Below are 20,615 nucleotides of genomic sequence, written 5' to 3'. Positions count from 1 at the left end.
TGTTTTTCGTTTGAGATACTACAATGTCTTCAGGGAAGAAATCTTAAGGTTCTTAACCTAGAAATAATGTTTTTTTTAATGCTTCAAGAATGACAAAGCAAGTCTTAGGAATCTTCAGCACAGCAACAGACTTCTATTGTTAGACTGGGGGGGGGTTACTTCTTTAGCCAGAAGCTGGTTGCCCTAGTGTGCTGTACCTACCTCTCAGGATTTACCGTGACAGGATTCTCTCCCAGTCTCCATTCAAAGAAACAGACCAACTTTGGGATGGTGATATGGTTATGACTGGCTATAATTTGTACCCTACAGGTTAATGTCACAAGTCATAGTCCCAGGTGGGACCAAGTAGAGATGTCTTTAGGCCAGGGAAACATGTTCTAGAAGGGATTATGAAACACCTTGGTTCCTTTCATTTGCGCTCATAAGGTGAGAGATTTTGTTCTGCCCTGTAGCATTCCATCATAGGACACCTTGTCACAGCCCCAGAAAGGGCAGATAGTGAGTGTTGTTTTCACTCTTTGGGGGGTCCTGCCACCCAGCTCTTAAATAATCACACGCGGAGGCTTACTATCGCTTAAAAACGTCCAGCCTTAGCTTGGCTTGTTTCTAGCCAACTTTTCCCATCTGTCTTTTGCATCTGGGCTCTTACCTTTCTATGCACCTGTTTGTACTTCTTACTCAGTGGCTTGCTGTGTAGCTGGGTGGCTGGTCCCTGGTATACTCACTCTCCTCCTTCTTTTTCTTGTTCCTTGATCTTCTCTGTCCAGATTTCTCCCATTTATTCTCTGCCTGCTAGCCTGGCCAGCGCATATCCTTTCTCCTGCCTAGCTATTGACCATTCATCTCTTTATTAGACCAATCAGGTGTTTTAGACAGGCAAGGTAACAAAGTTTCACAGAGTTAAACAAATGCAACAAAGTAGAATACAACACATCTTTGTTTCATTAATCAAATGTTTCACAGCATAAACAAATGTAGCACATTTTCAACTAATATTCCACAACACTTGAGTCCAAATAAAGCCTATCCCAGGGATTTGTCGGAGGAAGAGACATCTAACAACAAGCTTTTTTTTCCAGAGATGTTTGATTTAAAGATGACTTCAAATGCCACTTTCAATATACAGAATATTTAAGAGTGATCATGACACACTGAAAAGGGAAAGAAACACCTCTGATACATTCAAGAGAGACAAACAGGACCACTCACTAAACTACTCATATTTTCATAACAACAAATGAAATAACAATAGACTAGGGATACACATATTTCTAAATTTCCATGTTAGAAGCTAATTTGATGTTGCTACACAGGAACAAACTTCCTAGACTACTAAAAGGCTAAAGCAGTAACTGAAGAAAGCTTGTTTAGCTAGACACGTGTAGGCAAATATGTATTCAAATACAACTCGGGGTTTGGGTGGCATTGTTTTCCATCTCCACAACATCTGTTTTCCCTCTTGCAGTAAAAAGCAGCTTGGATGCAGAAACCCATGCACGAGAAAAGCACATTCTTTTCATAAATAGGCAAAACATTAGCAAACTGGGTCAAGATTTGGTGTAGAAAACCAGACGCAACGCTGCTCAGTGACCACAGTGTATGATCTTTAGCATACGAAATGCTCTTTACGTATGTACTGTAGCAAGTCACTCCCCAAAAATAATAACCAGGAAACCTTATGTAAGCCTGTGATTAGAAGGGAGTGGGAAATGAGTCTCAGCACTAGGGCAAGTTTCGCAGTTCGAGGTTGCGGATCTGTCCAGGCCCCTTCAGACCCGGAACTCCCTAGTTACCTTCATTTTGAGCCTCCCTTTTCCTGTAGGCTTTGTTTAACAGCTGGATCTCCTCCTGGTAGCCTTCCCTGTCCTGATGCTGCCGCTTACTGTTCTGTCTGTGCGCCTCCACAGTGTCAGGGATGGAGATGTTGATGTCGCCGTCAGGATCACTTGTGGGTAAGAACAGGGAGTATGAGGCAGTCTCTCCTAAATCGCAGGAGACGAATCTGTTTTCCTTCCGTGAGTAGCGCAAAGAAGGAGACCTGACTTTCGTGGAGGACTGGCTGATGTTGCTGATGATTGACACAGTGTCCAAAGCCTCGTCGTTGTCACAGATTTCAAGGACCTCCAAGTGTATTTTCACGCTGGTGTCTGCAAACGTGGAGGGAGACTCCTCTGAGTTCGGTTCATGGCCAACACTTTTCGATCGGTAGACTTCTATCTTCTTAGAGGCCGGGGTTATCTTTTGCCCCTCTGCACTGACCTCGTAAGTAGAAAGAGAGAGGGTTTTCCCAGTGGGTGCTTGGAGAGACACTGTCCCCTGGAATGCACATAAGGGAATAGCCAGCCCACTGGAACGCTGGGGACAGAAACAAAAAATGGTTGTATTACTGAAATGGACACATAGAAATCCATTTTATGCAACAGAAGGGTAAGTCTTCTAATTCTGATTCATTTCCCTGGAAACTGTTTACAGATAACGAGATTTTGCTTCTGTCGCTGAGTTTCTCTGAGGTCAAACATACCGAAAGGAGTGCAGTCACTTAAGAGAAAGCAAGAGGTATTTCCAGAGTTGAAAGAGAATTGAGTGTGCTGGTAGGAAGCAATAAGAAGTGTGTTCCTTTCCAAGGGTAGGATTTGGACACAAATTAAACGCATGCTTGCAATGTGGAATTGATTTTATGTTTCTGCCACATAGTTACATCTCAAAGCATACATAGATCGCAGGAAATGGAGACTGCGTTATCAGCACATGGAGTTTTTTTCCTCATTAGTGTACCTAACAGAGAAAATGGTGCCTGCAAAGCTATGATGCAAATTAAGAGCCGAGGATATTTCAGTGGTTAGTTCCTAAGAGGAACCAATTGTCACCAAAGAGTTTGCTTTTCCATTGAGAAGACAGTCATTGAGATAAACCCAATTATAGAAAACTCCATGGTTCTGGAAATACCCTCCCCAAAGTTTAGACCTCTTTCTATGAAGTGGCATTGAGAGGCACTTAATAAATAAATAAAGGAAGAAAGAAAGTAAGAAAAGAGAACTGATCCTCATGAAAGTCTAATAATCTTTATTGCCTTTTCATACTTTCAGCTGGCCCCTTTTCTGCTTCCATGTTTCTGCTGGAAGGGCATGGTCATATGTAAATACTCAGAGCGCTCCACAACCCATCTCATCCGTATTATCTGGGAGCTTGCTGCAAATGGCAGATTTTTAAAGTTTCACTCTGTAGTTAACCAAGATGGGAGTCACTTAATAAGACCCATGTTGAATCTGCTGTAAAGTTTGAAATGCATCACTCTAATTAATACTTGTAGTCCATAAAAATAAGGGGAGGATCCAGGTGGCGGTGGTGACACACACCTTTAATCCCACTACTCGGGAAGCAGAGGCAGGCAGATCAAGGTGAGTTCAAGGCCAGCCTCGTCTACAGAGTGAGTTCCAGGACAGCTAGGGCTGCTACACAGAGAAACCCTGTCTTGAAAATCAAATAAAAATCAAATTAAAAAAAAAGGGATAGGCAGTTTGACAGATACTTTCATACATGCACTATGACTGAAAAAAGTCTGGGGTTAACTTGCTGGATTGCTGGGTTTGCCTATATTTGCTTTATCAGTTTAAGATGGTCAAACTTCTTAGTTTTCCTGAGACCACCTCAGTTTTAGCATTGAAAGTCCCACATCCACATGGCAGGACGCTTCTAATTTCCAGGAAAATTGTTATGGAGGAATGAGCCCAGGACTGGATTCCTACTCTTGGAGAACAACGTGGATCCCTTCTATTTAGAGAAAAAAATTTCAATGAAACATTTCAAATAGCTCAGCGTTTTATTTTTATTTTTATTTTTATTTTTGAGACAGGGTTTCTCTGTGGCTTTGGAGGCTGTCCTGAACTAGCTCTTGTAGACTAAGCTGGTCTCGAACTCAGAGATCTGCCTGCCTCTGCCTCCCAAGTGCTGGGATTAAAGGTGTGCACCACCACCACCTGGCAAATATTCATCTTTTAATCGTATGAGTGTTTGCTTGCATGTGTGTATGTACATCCTAAGAATGTCTGGTGTCTGAAGAAGCCAGAAGAGAGGATCAGATCCTCTAGAACTAGGATTACACCTAGCATAAGCTTGGTTGGCGCTAGGAACTGGAACCTAGTCCTCTGCAAGAACAGCAAGTGTTCTAAACTATATCTCCAGCCCATAGATAGATAATTTTTTGATGAGATTGAATCATAAACTTCATGGGAGGTGAGTTTTTTAGTTGTTGTTTTTAAAACTATGCTTTTTTTTTAAACAATTTCATACATCTTCTTTAAATAGCTGAGCGTTGGTGGCGCAAGCCTTTAATCCCAGCACTCGGGTGGCAGAGGCAGGTGGATCTCTGTGAGTTCAAGACCAGTCTGGTCCATAAGAGCTAGTTCTAGGGCAGTCTCCAAAGCCACAGAGAAACCCTGTCTTGAGAAAACAAAAACAAAAAAGAACCAATGTCATACATAGTTACAATTCATATTGTTACTGTCTCCTCTCTCTTTGTTCCCTTCTACCATTGCTAGTTTCCTTGTCCCTCAGGATTCTCTTTTCCATATTTATGGGTTTTTGTTTCATGTTCTGAAGAGTTGAGGGCCATCTGTGTGGCCATGGGTTTGGAGCTACCTACCCAGTGGATTCCCAACTGTTAGTTGCCAGTAGTGTAGTGCAGGAAGTGAGAGATCCCAAAGCCCCTGACACTGGAGTTGCTTTATGCTCCATTTTTCCTTGAATTTAAGGACCATGAAAAACAAAGCCTGGGTATGTGAGACATGTCTAAGTGATTCCTTATTGAGGGATCTTGAATTCTGTTTCTGCATGGGAGGACCTGGCATGCTAACTTCGGGGATCTGCATTCTAGTAGGCCTAGAATCTTGAAAAGTTGCACTATAAAGCTCAGTTCAGTAACCTATGGAGGCAAAGATCATCATCAACTCTACAGGATGTCCATGGCCTTTGTTGCTGCAGGGGGTCATAGGAACCATGCATGTTGAAATCTGAGGGCCATGTTGAGCCACACACCCCTCACTGTTCTGAGATGGGCTTGTCATGTCCCTCTTTGGACACTGCAGCAAGAGCAATGCCCCCCCCTTGGGAGAGCTGTTCCCCAACAGGAGAGTTGGCCCTGCCTCATACCAGGCACATGGAAGAGTTGGCTCAAACGGCATGTGCCTTGGAGAACTGACTCCAAACGACATCTGAATGGGGCATCTCCAGTGGTTGGAACCACTGGCTTCAGCTACCACTCTGACCTAACATCCGGGGTCTTGAATTAGTCTACCATAACATCTACCACATCTGTGACTGCAGGAGTTTATGATGAGACTGGTCCTGAGGAATGATAACTACAGTATCTCCATGACTCAGGTCAACAGCAGGGTATCCAGTGAGGGTCCAGTAGTGATGGTGCCCCAGGGGACTTGAGCCAGACCAATGACTCACTGCAATGAACACTGTGTGGGTGGGGCTGATTGGACACAAGGGTATACTGTGTGACACACTGGAACACCCAATGCCAGTTGGATGAATGAGGAGGTGTTGGAAAGATGGAGAAGTGAGGTGGGGTTTGTGTGTGCGTGTGTGTGTGTGTGTGTGTGTGTGTGTGTGTGTATGCATGTGTGCGTGTGTGTGTGTGCGTGTGCGCAAGCGTGTGCGCTTTGTTTGTTTGTTTGTTTGTTTGTTTGGTTTTACGAGACAGGGTTTCTCTGTATTGTTTTGGAGGCTCTCGGTCCAGCCTGGCCTCGAACTCACAGAGATCTGCCTGCCTCTGCCTTCCAAGTGCTAGGATTAAAGGCATGCGCCACCACCGCCCAGCTCGCTTTGTTTTGTTTTTAATTGATTTTGGGAGAAGTTTTCTTTGGGGAGGTGCTGCAGGAGTGAGAGAAGGGTATGAAGGTGAACTGGATTGGGGTACACGGTGTGAAATTCCCAAAGAATCAATAAACAATTATGTTTGAAAATAATGAGCAAATAAAGTAAATTTTTAAAGTTCATCCTAAAATCTTCCGATCCGGAAAAAAACTTTTTTCTTTTAAATCAAAGACAGAGATTTATGAGTTTTTAACTACAAAAACTAAAAGTATTATTCAGTCCGAAATCCTGACTGTCAGGCCTGGGGAGATGGTTCAGTGGTAAGGTTTGTTGTGTAAGCACGAGGAATTGACTTCTGACCCCCAAGACTCAAGTAAAAAGTCTTCGTGGTGACACGCATCTATAACCTCAGATTTGGGGGGGACAGAGACAGGAGGATTTCTTGGGCTCATTGGAATCTAACCAAAATAGCGAGCCTCAGTGAATGACCCTGTCTTAAGCAGTAAACATGGAGAGAAATTGAGGAAGACACCTCACAGTCAATCTCTGGCCTCCACACCCACCTGCATGCGTGAGTGTACCCTCCCAAGCACACGCGCACACACACACACACACACACACACACACACACACACACACACACATTCTGAGCGTTGTCTCACAGTGTGAGTTGTAATCATGGTTTCCTGTCCTCTTTCTGTATTCTAACAAGTAGCTCATTTGAAAGCTGAATTCCCTTAAATTATGATTTATTGTAAGAAAAGCGGCCTACCTTCTTTCCTAAATAAATCACTTCTAAGGTATTTTATTTGGCATTTTACATTTTGCCACCAAAATGCTGTGTATTATACTAGCGTAAAACAACAAAAATCGTGAGAAAGCTGAGTTATCAAACAGATCAAAGTGATATAAGCATGCCTGTATAAAGAGCCATTTAGTTGTATCTCCGTAGGCAACAATGCTAACACCAATAGTAGTTCATATGAAGCAGATGAGGGACCAATTGGCACATAAAAAGGCATTATCCACGCAAGCCTAGTGATCTGTGTTTGGTCCCTGGAACCCACATAGCGGATGGAGAAAGCATCCACCTCCTGTAAGTCATCCTCTGACCCTGCATACACTAGCCATGACGTAAGCACATGCCACTCAAGGTCCAAAACCAATACATAAAAGTTAAGAGGTTAAGAACATTCCTGCTCTCGAGGAGGATCCAGGTTTAGCTCCTAGCACATGGAGGCTCAAAAACACCCGGAACTGCAGCTCCAGGGGCTCTAACACTCTCTCCCGGCCACCATGGGCACCAGGGATACGAGTGGTGTGTATGCGCGCATGCGTGAAAACACTCGTGCATACAAAATAAAAATGAATCTTCAAAAAAGGTTTGAAGTGAATGAGGTTGGGAGCCTTTCCTCATCGCACTGTCGAGAAGACATACTGCAGATGTCTATAGCTTCTACCCACAAACCTTACTACCACATGAACGGCCGTTATTGAATTAGTGGAGGATAGCTCATTCAAACTGGCATTTGGGAATTATATATTACTAGAGTCTGGCTGAATATGAAGACTGATTTTTCTGAAACGGCACACAAAGCACTGGGTTATTAAAATAATTTTTTCAAACATTTCAGTTTTAATGGATAGTCTACATTTGAGAGCTACAGGAGCAAAAACAGAGATCGGGCCAAAAAAAAAAAAATCAGCCTGGGTAATGTGCAAAGAGCCTGGACAGGATTTCTTGAGAGCTTGTTTGGAAGTTCTAGTAGGGGAGTGCAGCACAGCTACTCGTATACCCTTGACCGAAGACGGGTCCTCCTCTATTCCAGGAAGGTCGTTCTCTTTGACCCTTCGACCGAGGGTGCAGCTTCAGGAGGGACGCACGTGGAGGGGTGAGAGGAAGGGGACACCCGCCTAGCCAGCCAGATCAGCCGAATCAACCCTGGCGATCAATGGGGTGACAGGTGTCGTAGCCAGATCGCCCTCACATCCAGAACCTGGACAGGATTTCTTTAAGAAAAAAAGATGTGTGGCCAGAAACACACAGGGCAAGATGCTCAGCATCACTCTTACAGGAACACGGATCAAAACTCCGATGAGACTCCACTCCACACTATGAAAATACAGAAGAGCGCATGATTGAGGGGGATGTGTTGAAACTGGAAACCTATGGTTTGTGGGGAAGTAAAACGACGAAGGCGCCACGGAAAATGGAATAGTTTCTCCAAAAGTAAAAAAAAAAAAAAGCTAGAATTACTGTATACCAAGTAGATACATATTGCTGAGCAGGGATTATCTGTATGTAACTAAAGTGGCGTGTATATTTTACATGTATTTTATAGACATAGTTTAAAAGTCAGGCTTACTTTGGCAGCATACATTCCTGCCCATGCATCCCTTGGGCTAGGTTTACAGGCATAAGCCAACTTCCAGCTTACTACACTTTATCTGTACATCTTTAAGTAGAATCACAAAAATCCGGCATCATTTATAGAATTATTTGTCCCCTTTAAGGAAGATTTATGTATTGTTCGGGTTAAAGAATACTGTTCTAGGCTAAACAAAATCAAACCTTGAACAAAGAACTGTGACCCTGAAAGAGATACAAGAGGGGAACTGACAGGCTCAGTAAAATTATAAGAATTCTCTACTGCGGTGGGCAGAACAGAGAACGCGGAGCCACTGCTGTGAGCGCAAGGCAGGTTGGCTGGTCTCTGACAAAGGAATAAAGATGCACTCACGCTTTGAGAGCCCAGAAACTACAGAGCCGCTCAGTCTTCAAAGCAAGAGCAGTCCGCGGGACCATGCAGCGTTTGACTCAGGGCTGTCATGGGAAAAGGACAGTTAGCCTTGGTTGATGCAAGGCACAGAGAGACCCGAGAGCCTTCCCAAAGCCGGACTACATCTTCAAAGACGGTGGGAATCTCCGGCATCTGTAATATCCAGAGCGGCTCTAAAGGTCCTGGCAGGGAGGCCATCCAGAAAAAGAAATAAGAAGCATACGCACTGAGTAGGAAGAAACAAGGACAGACAACCATGGATGCAATGTGTTTCCTACGTAGATGTTCTAGAAGGAAAAAAATCTAAGAGAGAACTAATGACAGAATCTGGAAAGGTGGATGAGTTCTAAGCAACACTAAGAACCTGGTAGTCACTGCCAATCAAAACGTGTTTTTAAAAGCTCCCATCTCAGAGTCTGGAGAAGAGGTTCAGCGGTTAAGAGCACTTGGCTGCTCTTACAAGAGGACCCAGGTTTGGTTCCCAACATCCGCGAAGTGGCCCACAACTCTCCCCAAACTCCGGTCCCAGGGAATCTGATCTGATGCCATCTTCTGGCCTGCGCAGATGGGCACCAGGCATATACACTGAGCACAGAGTTTTATAAGGCAAAAAATTCAGACACACAAATATTTACAAGCAACCTTTAAAGTAAAGAGGGTACGATGTGAAGCAACAGCTCAGTTGTGAAACCCTACAAGGCAATGCTGCTGTAATAATAATAATAATAATAATAATAATAATAATAATAATAATAATAATAAAACAGCAAAGACAAACAGAAGACAAGAGGGGTCATATTTTCTTTAGGGAAGATGTATTACAAATCTGATAATCCTCTCATACTTATTGATTTAATATATTTTTAAATAAAATTCTCCTTTGTAATGTGAAGATTTTACAAGGTTGTGAATAAGCGAGAGAATGGGGAAGCATGCCAGTGTAGTGAATTTTCTAAACGTTAAAGCTCCAGTAATTCATTCAAGGTGTCCATGGACAGTCAAGAAACCAGGCACAGCGTATGATGAAGATGTCATTTCAAAACAAGTGGGGCCTGACGACACAGACCTGGAATCTCAGCACTCAGAACTCAGAAGGTAGAGGAAGGGAAATGTGACTGTGAGGCCACTGTGGATAACAAAGCCGGACCCTGGCTCAAAACAGCTACAGGAAAGCAAGAGCAATGACAGAATGTGGGGTAGCCACACCTTAAAAGCAAAATATACACTTATGTATGAGGAAAAGTGACTGAGAAAGATCCATTGCTGGCCTCCACCTGTGCTGCCCACATAGGCAAATGAACCTGCCTTACACACACACACACACACACACACACACACACACAAAACACACCAAATTACACACACACACACATACACACACCAAATTACACACACACACCAAATTAATAGAAAAAGAAAAAACAGGAGGCACGGGGCACAGGCTGCAGGTCTGGGAAGATAGACTTTGCCACACATCTTTTCATGTGAAAGTCTCTTATTAAAGGTTTTTATTTTCCTTCCCAACTTTTTCTTGTTTTGACTAGTTCCTGTGTGTCATCACACTTTGGTTCACTAATCATATAAAGAGGATGCGGTTGGGCAAATGATCTGAAGAATTATACATACATACACACACACACACACACACATATATATATATTTAAAAGCAAAATAGCATTGTCCTGAGAAACCGCAACTCAACCTTTTTAGACCCCTAGCAACTAGCCAATCATAGAGTAACTTGTCCTTCTGCTCTCTACTGAGAAACCTGTGACCTCAAGATAAACTTAAAAGATAACACTCCCTGATCCAGGAACTAGCTCGCCATATTCCTGCTCAATGTTTAACTGTACAATGCCCAAAGAATGCTTGCTTGAGATAACCTATAACCTTCCCGTTAAGACATGAGCTATCACTTAACTTCCTTTATGATGTTTGCCTAACTCCCTCATTTTTTATGGTTTTTCCCTTTTAAAAACCCCTGACTGCAGCTACTGGGGGTCTAACTCCTCTGCCCCTGCGAGGGTTACGAGCTCTGCCCCAGTGCACTGGTTCCCTGAATAAACCTCGTGTGCTTGCATCAAGAACGGTCTCTCTTGAATTATTGGGGTATCGGCTTATCCCGAGACTTGAGTGAGGGTCTCCCCACTCTGGGAGTCTTTCAGTCCAGTATATACTTTTGCATTTTGACTGTGCTGTGCCAGTTATAAGGGCATGGGAAGATCCTTTCTTTGCTAAAACTAAAATGTATGGACTTAATTAAGGCATCAACTTTATTGGATGAGATGGGAATAATCCATTTAAATAACCTGAGACTACTCATTTCATATTCTGTTCTTTCTTTCCATTTTAAAGTCAACTACTTAGCATTTGCCTGGGAATAATGATAGCCCATTACTGCAGTATACTCGGGAGTGTGGGTGGATGGGAGATTTTTTTTTTGAAATGAAAAGCATTCTGAACCTCACAAATACTTCAGGAGAAGAGAGCCTGCCACAGTAAACACATTAGTGCAAATAATCTTCTGTGATAATTGATGCAAACTGGATGTCCTTGGATATACCGAATGCCTTTTATTTTTTCACAGTAAGCTGCTAGGTGAATTCGGGGTGAAATTATAATATAAAAAGAGCCTCTCGAGGTGATTATCCTAACAGGGCTTTCTGTTGCTTGTGTGAGTTATTCAGCTTAAGCTAGGCATATACAGCAGGAAGGATCATCACTTTACCCAAGGCCACATTCAGCCACAGGCTCTCTGCATTGGAAACTGGAAGGTACCATTTAACTCTTGAATATTCAAAGTGATTGACAAGATTAATACTTAAAAAATTCTCATTTTGACTACTTCCCAGCGACTTTTGGCCCTTAAAAAGTATATACACTGAGGAGCTAAGTCGAGCAAGACTTAGAGCAGTTTGGGGAAAATAGAATAAATGCACCAGGAAGACAACAAGAACCAAAGACAATAAGAAACTTGTGAGAAAACTAAAAGTTTGCTGTTCGGAAATTCAGTCGTCATAAAGGTTACATATTTTCACATATTCAGCTGATCAGATCATTTGTCCAACCTCGCGTCCTCTTTGTATGATTAGTGAACCAAAGTGTGATGACTAATCAAAACAAGGAAAAGTTGGGAAGGAAAATAAAGACTTTTAATAAGAGACTTTCACATGGAAAGTTGTGTGGCAAAGTCTATCTTCCCAGACCTGCAGCCTGTGCCCTGTGCCTCCTGTCTTTTCTTTTTCTTTTAATTTGGTGTGTGTTTGTGTGTGTGTGTGTGTGTGTGAGTGTGTGTGCCTCTGTGTGTGTGTGTGTGTGTGTAGGGCAGGTTCATTTGCCTATGCGGGCACAGATGGAGGCCAGCAATGGAACTTCCTCAGTCACTTCTCATTTTTTTTCTTTCTTGACAGCATTGAGGCCTCACTATTTTGGCCACACGGGCTGGCAGGCTGCAGCAATCCTACACCCCAGAGCGCTGGGGATTACAAGTGCCATTGCGTACAGCTTTTCGTGTGGGTTCTGTCTCTCCGTACTCAGGTCTCAGGGTTGCACAGCAAGCCCTTTAGCCACTAAGCTGTTTCCTCATCCCAGGCCTTTTTACTGGTGGAAGTCTAACCAGGAAGACTGACGTTCCCGATGATAAATACTGATCCTGTTCAATACGAGCCACACTTCCCTGGTGGGTGTTCTTGCTTTCACACTTAATATTCCCGTTAGTCTGCTAAAAGGAAGGCCCTGATTTGTAGACGATGTAATTGAGTTGCTGGAGGTCGCACACGTAAGTGTGAGTCACGATCAAACCCAAGTGCAGGATCACCCAGCACACGCGCTTTGTCCTGCTACTCCAAGGCAGAGTGGAACATGTCACCCTGACTGCAAGTCACTCCCTGCAGCCCCGAGGTAAGCATCGCTGACATTTCACTCTCCTAATCTGGGCACAATCTACAGTATTGTAGGGAAACATGGAGGAAGAAAGGATTTCGTCATGTTAGGAACTAAAAGAGTATTTAGGGAAGCAACTTTCACACAAAGGTTTTTAAATGGGCCTTCCATGGATTAATAGTCATAAAATGGGGATGTTCTAGGGGATGTAACAATCAAGTGGAGAGGAAACTGAGATGATAGAGATTACATTCAGGGCTAGTAACCACTAACACTAAGATAAGCTTTTAGTTTTGCGCCCCCACAGGCAAGGAGGACATTCTGATTTTTTATTTCTACAACTCTGAAGCAGAAGGGAATGAAGATATGCAGAATGTCTACTGTGCAAACATAGTTCCTGGCTCTTTACATGTGAAATTTAATTTAGGATAACCGTGAAGATAGTGAAATGACATTTTACATTCAAATGTCAAGGTCTACAGAGCTCAATCTACCTGCTCAGGTTGCATAGGAATGTGGCATTGGATTCTAAGCTCTGCTCAGATTCCAGATCCTTGTGGTGATGTATTGTTTATGATGTAATAAAGATTGCCTGAAGTACCAGAAGCAAAGCTAGCAACACTAGTTAGCTGTAGAAGCTAGGCAGTGGTGGCCCACACCTGTAATCCCAGGGACTCGGGAGACAGGCAGAAGGATCTCCCTGAGTTCAAGGCCACCCCAGCCTACACAAGAGTGAAGAGTATCAGAGTCCACAACTCTGATCCCAGCACTTGGGGTCACACGCCTTTAATCCCAGCACTAGGGAGGTGGAGACAGGAGCGACACCGCTGGGTGGAGAAAGGAGTAAAAGGAGGAGACAGGAATCCAGAGCTTTTGCCTCTGAGGATTTGTGGAGACAGGATTGCCAATTCAGCTTGGGTAGAGGTAAGATCTGCTGGTTTGGCTGCTTTGCTTCGCTGGTCTTTGGCTTGAAGCCTGAACGCCAATATCTGTCTCTGGGTTTTTTATTTTCATGCTACAGATTCTCTCAACTTTGCTACTCGGGTCTAGGGGGTAACTGATGAGCCTGTGAAAGATGGAAATGCAAACAGGAGGTGTTTTAAAATCGTTTGCGCAAAAGAAAGAGGACTTGAGCTTGAGTGCTCACGCAGGAAGTGGCAGAGAAGTGACTGGGGGATACACAGGCAATGCTATGGCAAAACTTTCGGCTCTGTGGATGCTTGTCCTGAAGTTCTGCTGCCCAGTCGCACACACCCGGCTTCAAACCCAGTGGAGTCACTGTCTTTGTAATCTTCACTTCTCTGGGCTTTAGGCTTGTCACTTACACAGGTTAGTTTGCAGGGCATCGTGGGTAGAATGCTTCGCACGTAGGAAGTGTCACATATACGCTAGCCGTTTGCCACATGGAGAGAGTAGAGCCCACATTGCTTTGGGGGTTTCCGTCCTCTGTGTCCCTCATCACAAATGGTTCTTTTACATTTATCTCTATATGAGACTATTCCTTCACAGTATTCTGTGTGGAAGAACTTAAAAAAAATCCAGCTAGAGAGCCAGAGAGTGACAAGTAGATTAAAAGTAATTACGTTTTGCAATGTTTATTTTTAACAGAAACTTCAACTATTATGGGATGAGCAGATTGAAACAGATAGATGAAAACAAGAGTAGCTATATGAATAGTGAAAAACCACAGGCTTCAGGATCTAGAGGGTGGCTCCGTGGTTTAAGAGTCCTTACTGTTTCTGCAGGGGGCGTGCGTTCAGTTCCTAGCACCTGTGTGATAGCTGACAACCATCTTTACTCTAGTTCAGGGATATCTAACGCCCTTGTCTGGCCGCAGGAAGCTCTTGTGCTCATGTGATACGCATACACACTCATGTAGGAACACACATACACGGATGGATAATGGAGCTTTTCTGAAAAGAAAATACAGACTTTGGAGTAAAGAAAACTTCCAGCGATGGGAACAACTATTGCGTGGCGACAGAAAGGATCAACCCACCAAGAAAAACAGCAGCCATAAGACGTACGCAGCAAACCACAGAGCAGTGAAATATGTGAAGGACTGACAACACTGAAAGGAAAAATTCTCCATACGGCTGGAGATGTCCACGCCCGATCAATAGCTGAGAACTAAGCAGGGAATCATTAAGAGTAAGAAAACACGTTGTCAGTCAATGGGATCTAATCAATCTGTACAAGATTTTAAGAAAACTCCACCCATCCGCAGCAGAATAGCATTTTCTTCAAATGTTAGTGAAATATGCACAAAAAATAACCATTCTCTAGGTCATAGAACAATGTAGTGATACATTTTTAATGAAAATCTTTTTTTGAACCCCACCCCCACCCCCAAGACAACTCTTGGCAGACCTTTCAGCAAAATTAACAATATCTCCTAAAATATTTTAAGACTATGTACTTAACTGGCTCTCCTATTGTGTACTCAGCCTGTTTAAATTCAACCTACCTTTAAGGGAACAATGCAACCAACATGACTCGCCTTGGATTTCCCATACAACCAGGCATTTAAACCTAAGATAGAGACGCGCGGCTTTTATCTTCAATTCTGTACTCTTCCTTGAACCTGACCCAGATCGATGGATGTGGTGTGTGCCGTGGTAATCATCAGCCGCTGCAGCAGCCGACAGGTCAAGGCAGCAACTTTAAAGCGAAGATCCGCCGTGAGGGGTGAAAACAACATAGATGTAACTTAGTAACATCTGCTTGCAGGGTCGTTTGCTATTCTGAGTCAGACGGGGGAGTGGGGGGTGGGGGGATCGGTCAAGTTTCTTCCACTGAACACTCGGCTAAGGTTTCCTGCGAAGAGTCTTCATCGCTTTCCGTGCCGTTCAATAAATACAGGACAAAGGGTCCTCTTCATGGACAGACACTGGGATGGGCACAGATTCTGGCGTGGGCATTCAGAGACCAGCACGGCAAGGGCAGAGAAGACTCGCACAACGAAGGGCTCACAGACAGGTCAGCAACCAGGGACTGTAGACTGATGGAGGACACAGCCAGATTAGAGAATTAATTCAAACGGGGGGCTCACTCTGGGTCAGGTCAAGCCGAGAGAAAGTGGCTTTGTTTTCGTTTCCCAAACGCGATAAGGATGCACTATTTAGTGCTCTCTGAGGTTGCCTTTAATGTGTTAAGCGAGTCGTTAAGAAACTGAAATGCATTGAAAGGGAATAATGTTTTACACAGAGTACTTTTCTCTCTGTGGAAACAGGGCAACCAGAATGCAATAAGAACGTTTCCAAACTCTTAGGAACCAAGCAAACACTATCAAGCAGCTCATGACCCAAGGAAGAAAATGTTGGGGGTGGGGTGGGAATAAAAGCACACTGAGCTGAGTTAAGATAAATGGCGGCTGGTGTAGCAAACTTCATGCTAAAGCCGCACCGAGAGACGAACGGAAGGCCCCAGATCCGTGTATTTAGAAGACAGAAGCAGCCTCAAGTCTAAGCTTCCACCAGGATTTGTTCTTAGAAAAAGCAAAAACAAAAATAAGCCAAAGCCGTAATGAAGGAGGAAAAAATAAGACAATAGAAATCAAGCAAGTGAAAGCAACAGAGAAAGTCACTGCAAAAAGGTTGATTTTTTTAACAGATCTGTGACACTGACAAACCCCTAGGAGCACTGGCGAAGGCAAGGGAGAAGACACAGGTGACCTGCATCAGAAAGGATAAGGCGATAACCACGGGTGCCGGGAGGCAGGTGAGGCATGATATGCAAATCACACACTTGAATTCAACAACTTACATGGGAACATACTGATTCCCTGAAAGCACACACACACGTGTACACACAAAAACGACCACAGCGAATCTAAAATTAAACAGGGACTGAAGCCCACTGAGACTACCAAGGCATTTGAAGCCATAATTTGAAACGCCAAAGGAGAAATACCCTGAGGCCTAGATAGTTTCACTGGAGAAATCTACCAACTTAGAGCTGAACTAATGAAAACCCACTTTCTCGCAGGAACTAGAAGAGTAAGGGACGCTTTGCTTCCAAGATTTGATTTTGCTCTACTACCAAAGCTATACTGATAGTATCGGGAAGCCTTACAGATTTATATCACTCATAAACACAGATGCAAATACCTTGAACAAATGTTAACAAGTAGAATCCAGCTATCAATTAAAAAAACAATTATACACTATCACCAAGTAAAGTTTACGACAGAAATGTTAGGCTGGTTGAGAGTTCAAAAACTGATTAATGTGACCCACTCCTGTTATGACAGAAAAATTCCACGATTGTGCTGGCTAGGTTTACGCCAACCCGACACAAGCTGAAGTCATCTGAGAAGAGGGAGTCTCCGTTAAGAAAATGCCTCCATCAGAGCAGGCTGCTGGCAAGCCTGTAGGCCATTTTCTTAATTAGTGACTAATGGGGGAGTACTCAGTCCATTGTGGGTGGTGCCATCCCTGGGCATGGTCAGGGGTTCTATTAAAAACAAAAGTGTAGTCTGAAAGCACAGGGAGCAAGCCAGTAAGCAGCACCCTTCCATGGCCTCCTGTCTCCAGGCTCCTTGAGTTCCTGCCCCGACTTCCTTCACAGACGCACTACAAATGTGAAAGTGTAAGTCAAATCAATGATCATATTAACTGCTGCAGAAAAAATAATCAGTTCTCAAAATCAAATATCCATTTGTGGCTAAGCAATATGGAAGGAAGAAAGAAAGAAACTCTCCTCACTTTGACGGAGTCAGAGTGTGTAGCTCAATGCATTTGATGGGGAAAGGTACTTTCCTCACAAAAGCTGTCCTGCTATGTTCAGTATAGTTTTACAACAGATTAAAGCAAAGAAAGGGAAGCAAAAATGATATAATCAGAAAGGAAGGCATAAAGCTTTAGCTATTTGTAGGTGACATGGTTAACTCATAGAGAAATCCCCAGGAATCATAAAAAACTCAAGACTAAGCATATATCTAAATAAGATTATAAGATATATGATGAATGTGCAAGATCATTGGTGTTTTTTTTATACCGACAATGGATATGTGCCCAGAAAACAATGAAAATACACTTGCATATGTAATTGCTCATGAAGGTAAATATTAAGATATAAATCTTATATATACAAACTTCTAAATGGGCAATAGACAAGATGCTCAAAGAAACCAAATATCATTGGGTCTCAGTGGACACCAGGCACACATGTGTGCACATATAGACATACATACATGTATACATATATCTATAACATTTACATGTGTAAATAAAATGAAAAATCATTTTTAAAGAAAAGAAACACGTATTGAGCACTGAGTAGCAGTAAAAGAACACATAGAATTTTCCATATAGGGAGTTATGAAAGTATGTGCATATGTTTATTACCTATTTGTGTTTATATGATAATGTATATAACTAATTTGTAATTTCCTTTTCCTGATAGTAAAATACTATATTGTTCACTATTTCTAATTTAAATAATTTTAATTTATAAAGCAAAATACCTTTATTCATCAACGATGATGCAATTTAGAATTATAACATACAGTAAAATCCAAGTTTCCAAATTGCTAAAGTGGTGCTCTTTGAGATTCACAGACAACGCATCAGATTGTTAGAAGTGTGCTTAAAATACCATAATTTTGAAGACTCTGAGAATAGATGAGAATCCCGATCTATCATCTTTGAATCCTAAAGAGTAACATTAAGTAATAATTTGAGGAGAATGCATATACAGCAAACATTCCTTTGGTTAAAGCGCATTAAGGATGACTTCTACTTCCTTGTGACTGTAGCATTAAGAGTCTTCATCTCTATTGTTAAAAAAAAGATTCATCTCTAGAGTCTATATGAATCTATATGGTTCATCTGTAGGAGTCTATATGTGTTACCTAAATGAATGAAGCCCTTTCTCTTTTCCTTTTGCAAAATTAACCTTGCAAAACAGAGAGAACTTCTTGGCACCTTATTATCTACGAGACCCATTTCATAAGGTCAACACTGATAGCATCTAAAAGGCAATATTATGCTCTGATGGTTTGCACTCTGCTTAAATGAAATGGAAATAATCCTTCCATAATTCCCTTCTTTGGTTGCCTCCAGAATAGAGTTGGCCAAGAATTTGCATGACACGTGGAAAATGAACACAACATAGAGTCCATAATCCCATGGATATCTTTTTTTTCCATGGGTAGTCAGGGAGAGACAGAAGAATATGCATGGTAGAGGCTGTAATGTTATTCTTCTCCACAAACAGTTTACTTCCAGAGTACTGGTCTTCACGGTCAGCTGTGCCTCAGCTCTATGTGTAAAATTTAGCTAACGAGGTTGTTGTTATTCAGAGGTATTATCTTTCTTTTCTTTATATTTTTTAGATTTATTTACTTTATGTGTATGAATGTTTTGCCTACATGTACGTATGTGTACCTGGTACCCTTAAAGGTCAGAAGAGGGCTTTGGATCCTCTGGGACTAAAGTTACAGATGGTTGTAAGCTGCCATGTAGGGGCTGGGAATAAAATCTGGGGACTTTGCAAGAGCAACCATTGCTTTTAACCTCAGATCCACCTCTCCAGCGCCTCAGATCAGCTTTTCACAGGCATCTCCACAGCTCCTCTTCTTCATGGTGTGACTTTCATGTCTAGGCACACTTGGGTTCTTAGAATGAGAAAACATAACTCTATCTGCAACCGTCCCAAATTATCTTGAAGGCTCACTTTCTAGATTTCCAAAGAATTCTAAAGTACATCTCCTACCCCATAATGCTAACTGTGGGTTTTTTGTTTTGTTTTGTTTTTGGTGTCCTAATTGATACAGGCTGCTATTCAAAAAGAAAAGACGAGAAAACCCAAGCACAGTAAAGAAAAATTGATGTTTTTTATTTTCATTGTTATTGTGTGTGTGTGGTGTGTGTTCACATGTGGGGGTCAGAGGGCAACTTCCCTGACAGGATTCCTTTCCTCCTCTCTGGGTTTGTCAGGATTTTTCCGCTCTGTGGTTTTTAACTGCTGACCTTTCTTCCCTGTCCGAGGGACCTAAGTGTTCTCACGGATGAAGTGGGCAGAACACAGCCCCATCGTATAGAACCTCTACCACCCAGTTTAGAAAGAACAGCCATGGAACCTGAAAAGACTTGGGTCTCATTTGCAAACCTCCAAGAGTAGTGTTTACAGAAAGAATCACAAGCAAACAAACAAAAAAAAAATCCCATCTCTGCCAGAAGCAACTATGCAGAAAGACGACCAAACAAGTCAGAGGGAGGGTTTCCGCTACAGATTCCATTTTTAAGAGCTGGTTTGGGGGGAGTACTGGAACTCTAAATAAGGTCTGTAGACACCAAACGAGTCTTGGGGGGCTGTGCCAGCTGCTGAGGCTTTCTTTCTCTGTCCCGTTCACCAAACAGCTCATCGCGGATAGCGCAAAAGCCATAACCAGTGAAGTGGGTGTGTGAGCGTGAGGGAAGGCCTGACACAAAACTCAATGAGGAATCACGTTATGTTTCATCACTGCACATGCGGAGTAAAAATAAACCACGGATCGCACTTAAGAGTGCTGTTGGGCTGTGGTTAGGAGAGTGCATGGCTATTCCAGAAGGCTCGGTTTTAATTCTTAGCACCATTTTGGGCACCTGTAACTCCAGCTGTAGGGGATCTGACACCCTTTTCTGGATTCTGAGGACACACACACACACACACACACACACACACACATGTTCTCGAAAACAGCCTTCGGTAATGCAGAACACTATTGTCTGCATTTTCAGGGGAGAAAGCTAGGATGCCTTTTTAGACAGCAAGTGGGAGAATCAGGACTGAAATCTGACAGATTTGGGGAAAAATCATACATTGTGATTCAATATCTTATATTTTAATTGAGAACCCATTTCCGTGCCTGAAGCCACAAAGTAACTACGTTTGCCCACCTGCCATTGCTACATGCAGATCTATTTGTAGTTCTTTCTGGGTTCACTCATTTTTCCTCTTCTTAGTACTTTCCTATAGTGCTTAAAAAAAACTAATGAAGATGCACCATTGTTATGTAAAAATAAAGTCATTATTCTCAAGACAAAACTAAATGCAGATCATTTTGCTCTTGAACAAAACTGAAAGGTAAAAATTCAGCTCTTGAGTCAAAGAGCATGAAAAGCCCTTTTCTCTCATTCCTGAACC

The 20,615-nt window shown here is 42.6% G+C and overlaps 1 protein-coding gene across 1 annotated transcript in view; it reads right to left on the bottom strand.

Moving 5' to 3' along the window:
* Positions 1-919: 919 nt before the first annotated feature.
* Gpr149 (G protein-coupled receptor 149) overlaps positions 920-20,615 on the bottom strand; it is a 74,897-nt gene continuing 55,201 nt past the window's right edge. Inside the window, exon 4 of the mRNA XM_005077928.4 lies at positions 920-2,355. Within this exon, the coding sequence (XP_005077985.1) occupies positions 1,786-2,355 (570 nt within the window). The 3' untranslated portion in view covers positions 920-1,785. The remainder of the gene's footprint in view (positions 2,356-20,615) is intronic.

Source organism: Mesocricetus auratus, unplaced genomic scaffold (assembly GCF_017639785.1).
Source record: "Mesocricetus auratus isolate SY011 unplaced genomic scaffold, BCM_Maur_2.0 Super-Scaffold_100011, whole genome shotgun sequence".
Classification (NCBI taxonomy): Eukaryota; Metazoa; Chordata; class Mammalia; order Rodentia; family Cricetidae; genus Mesocricetus; species Mesocricetus auratus.
Note: the sequence above shows the minus strand (reverse complement) of the source record. Positions and strands in the feature narration are given on the sequence as shown.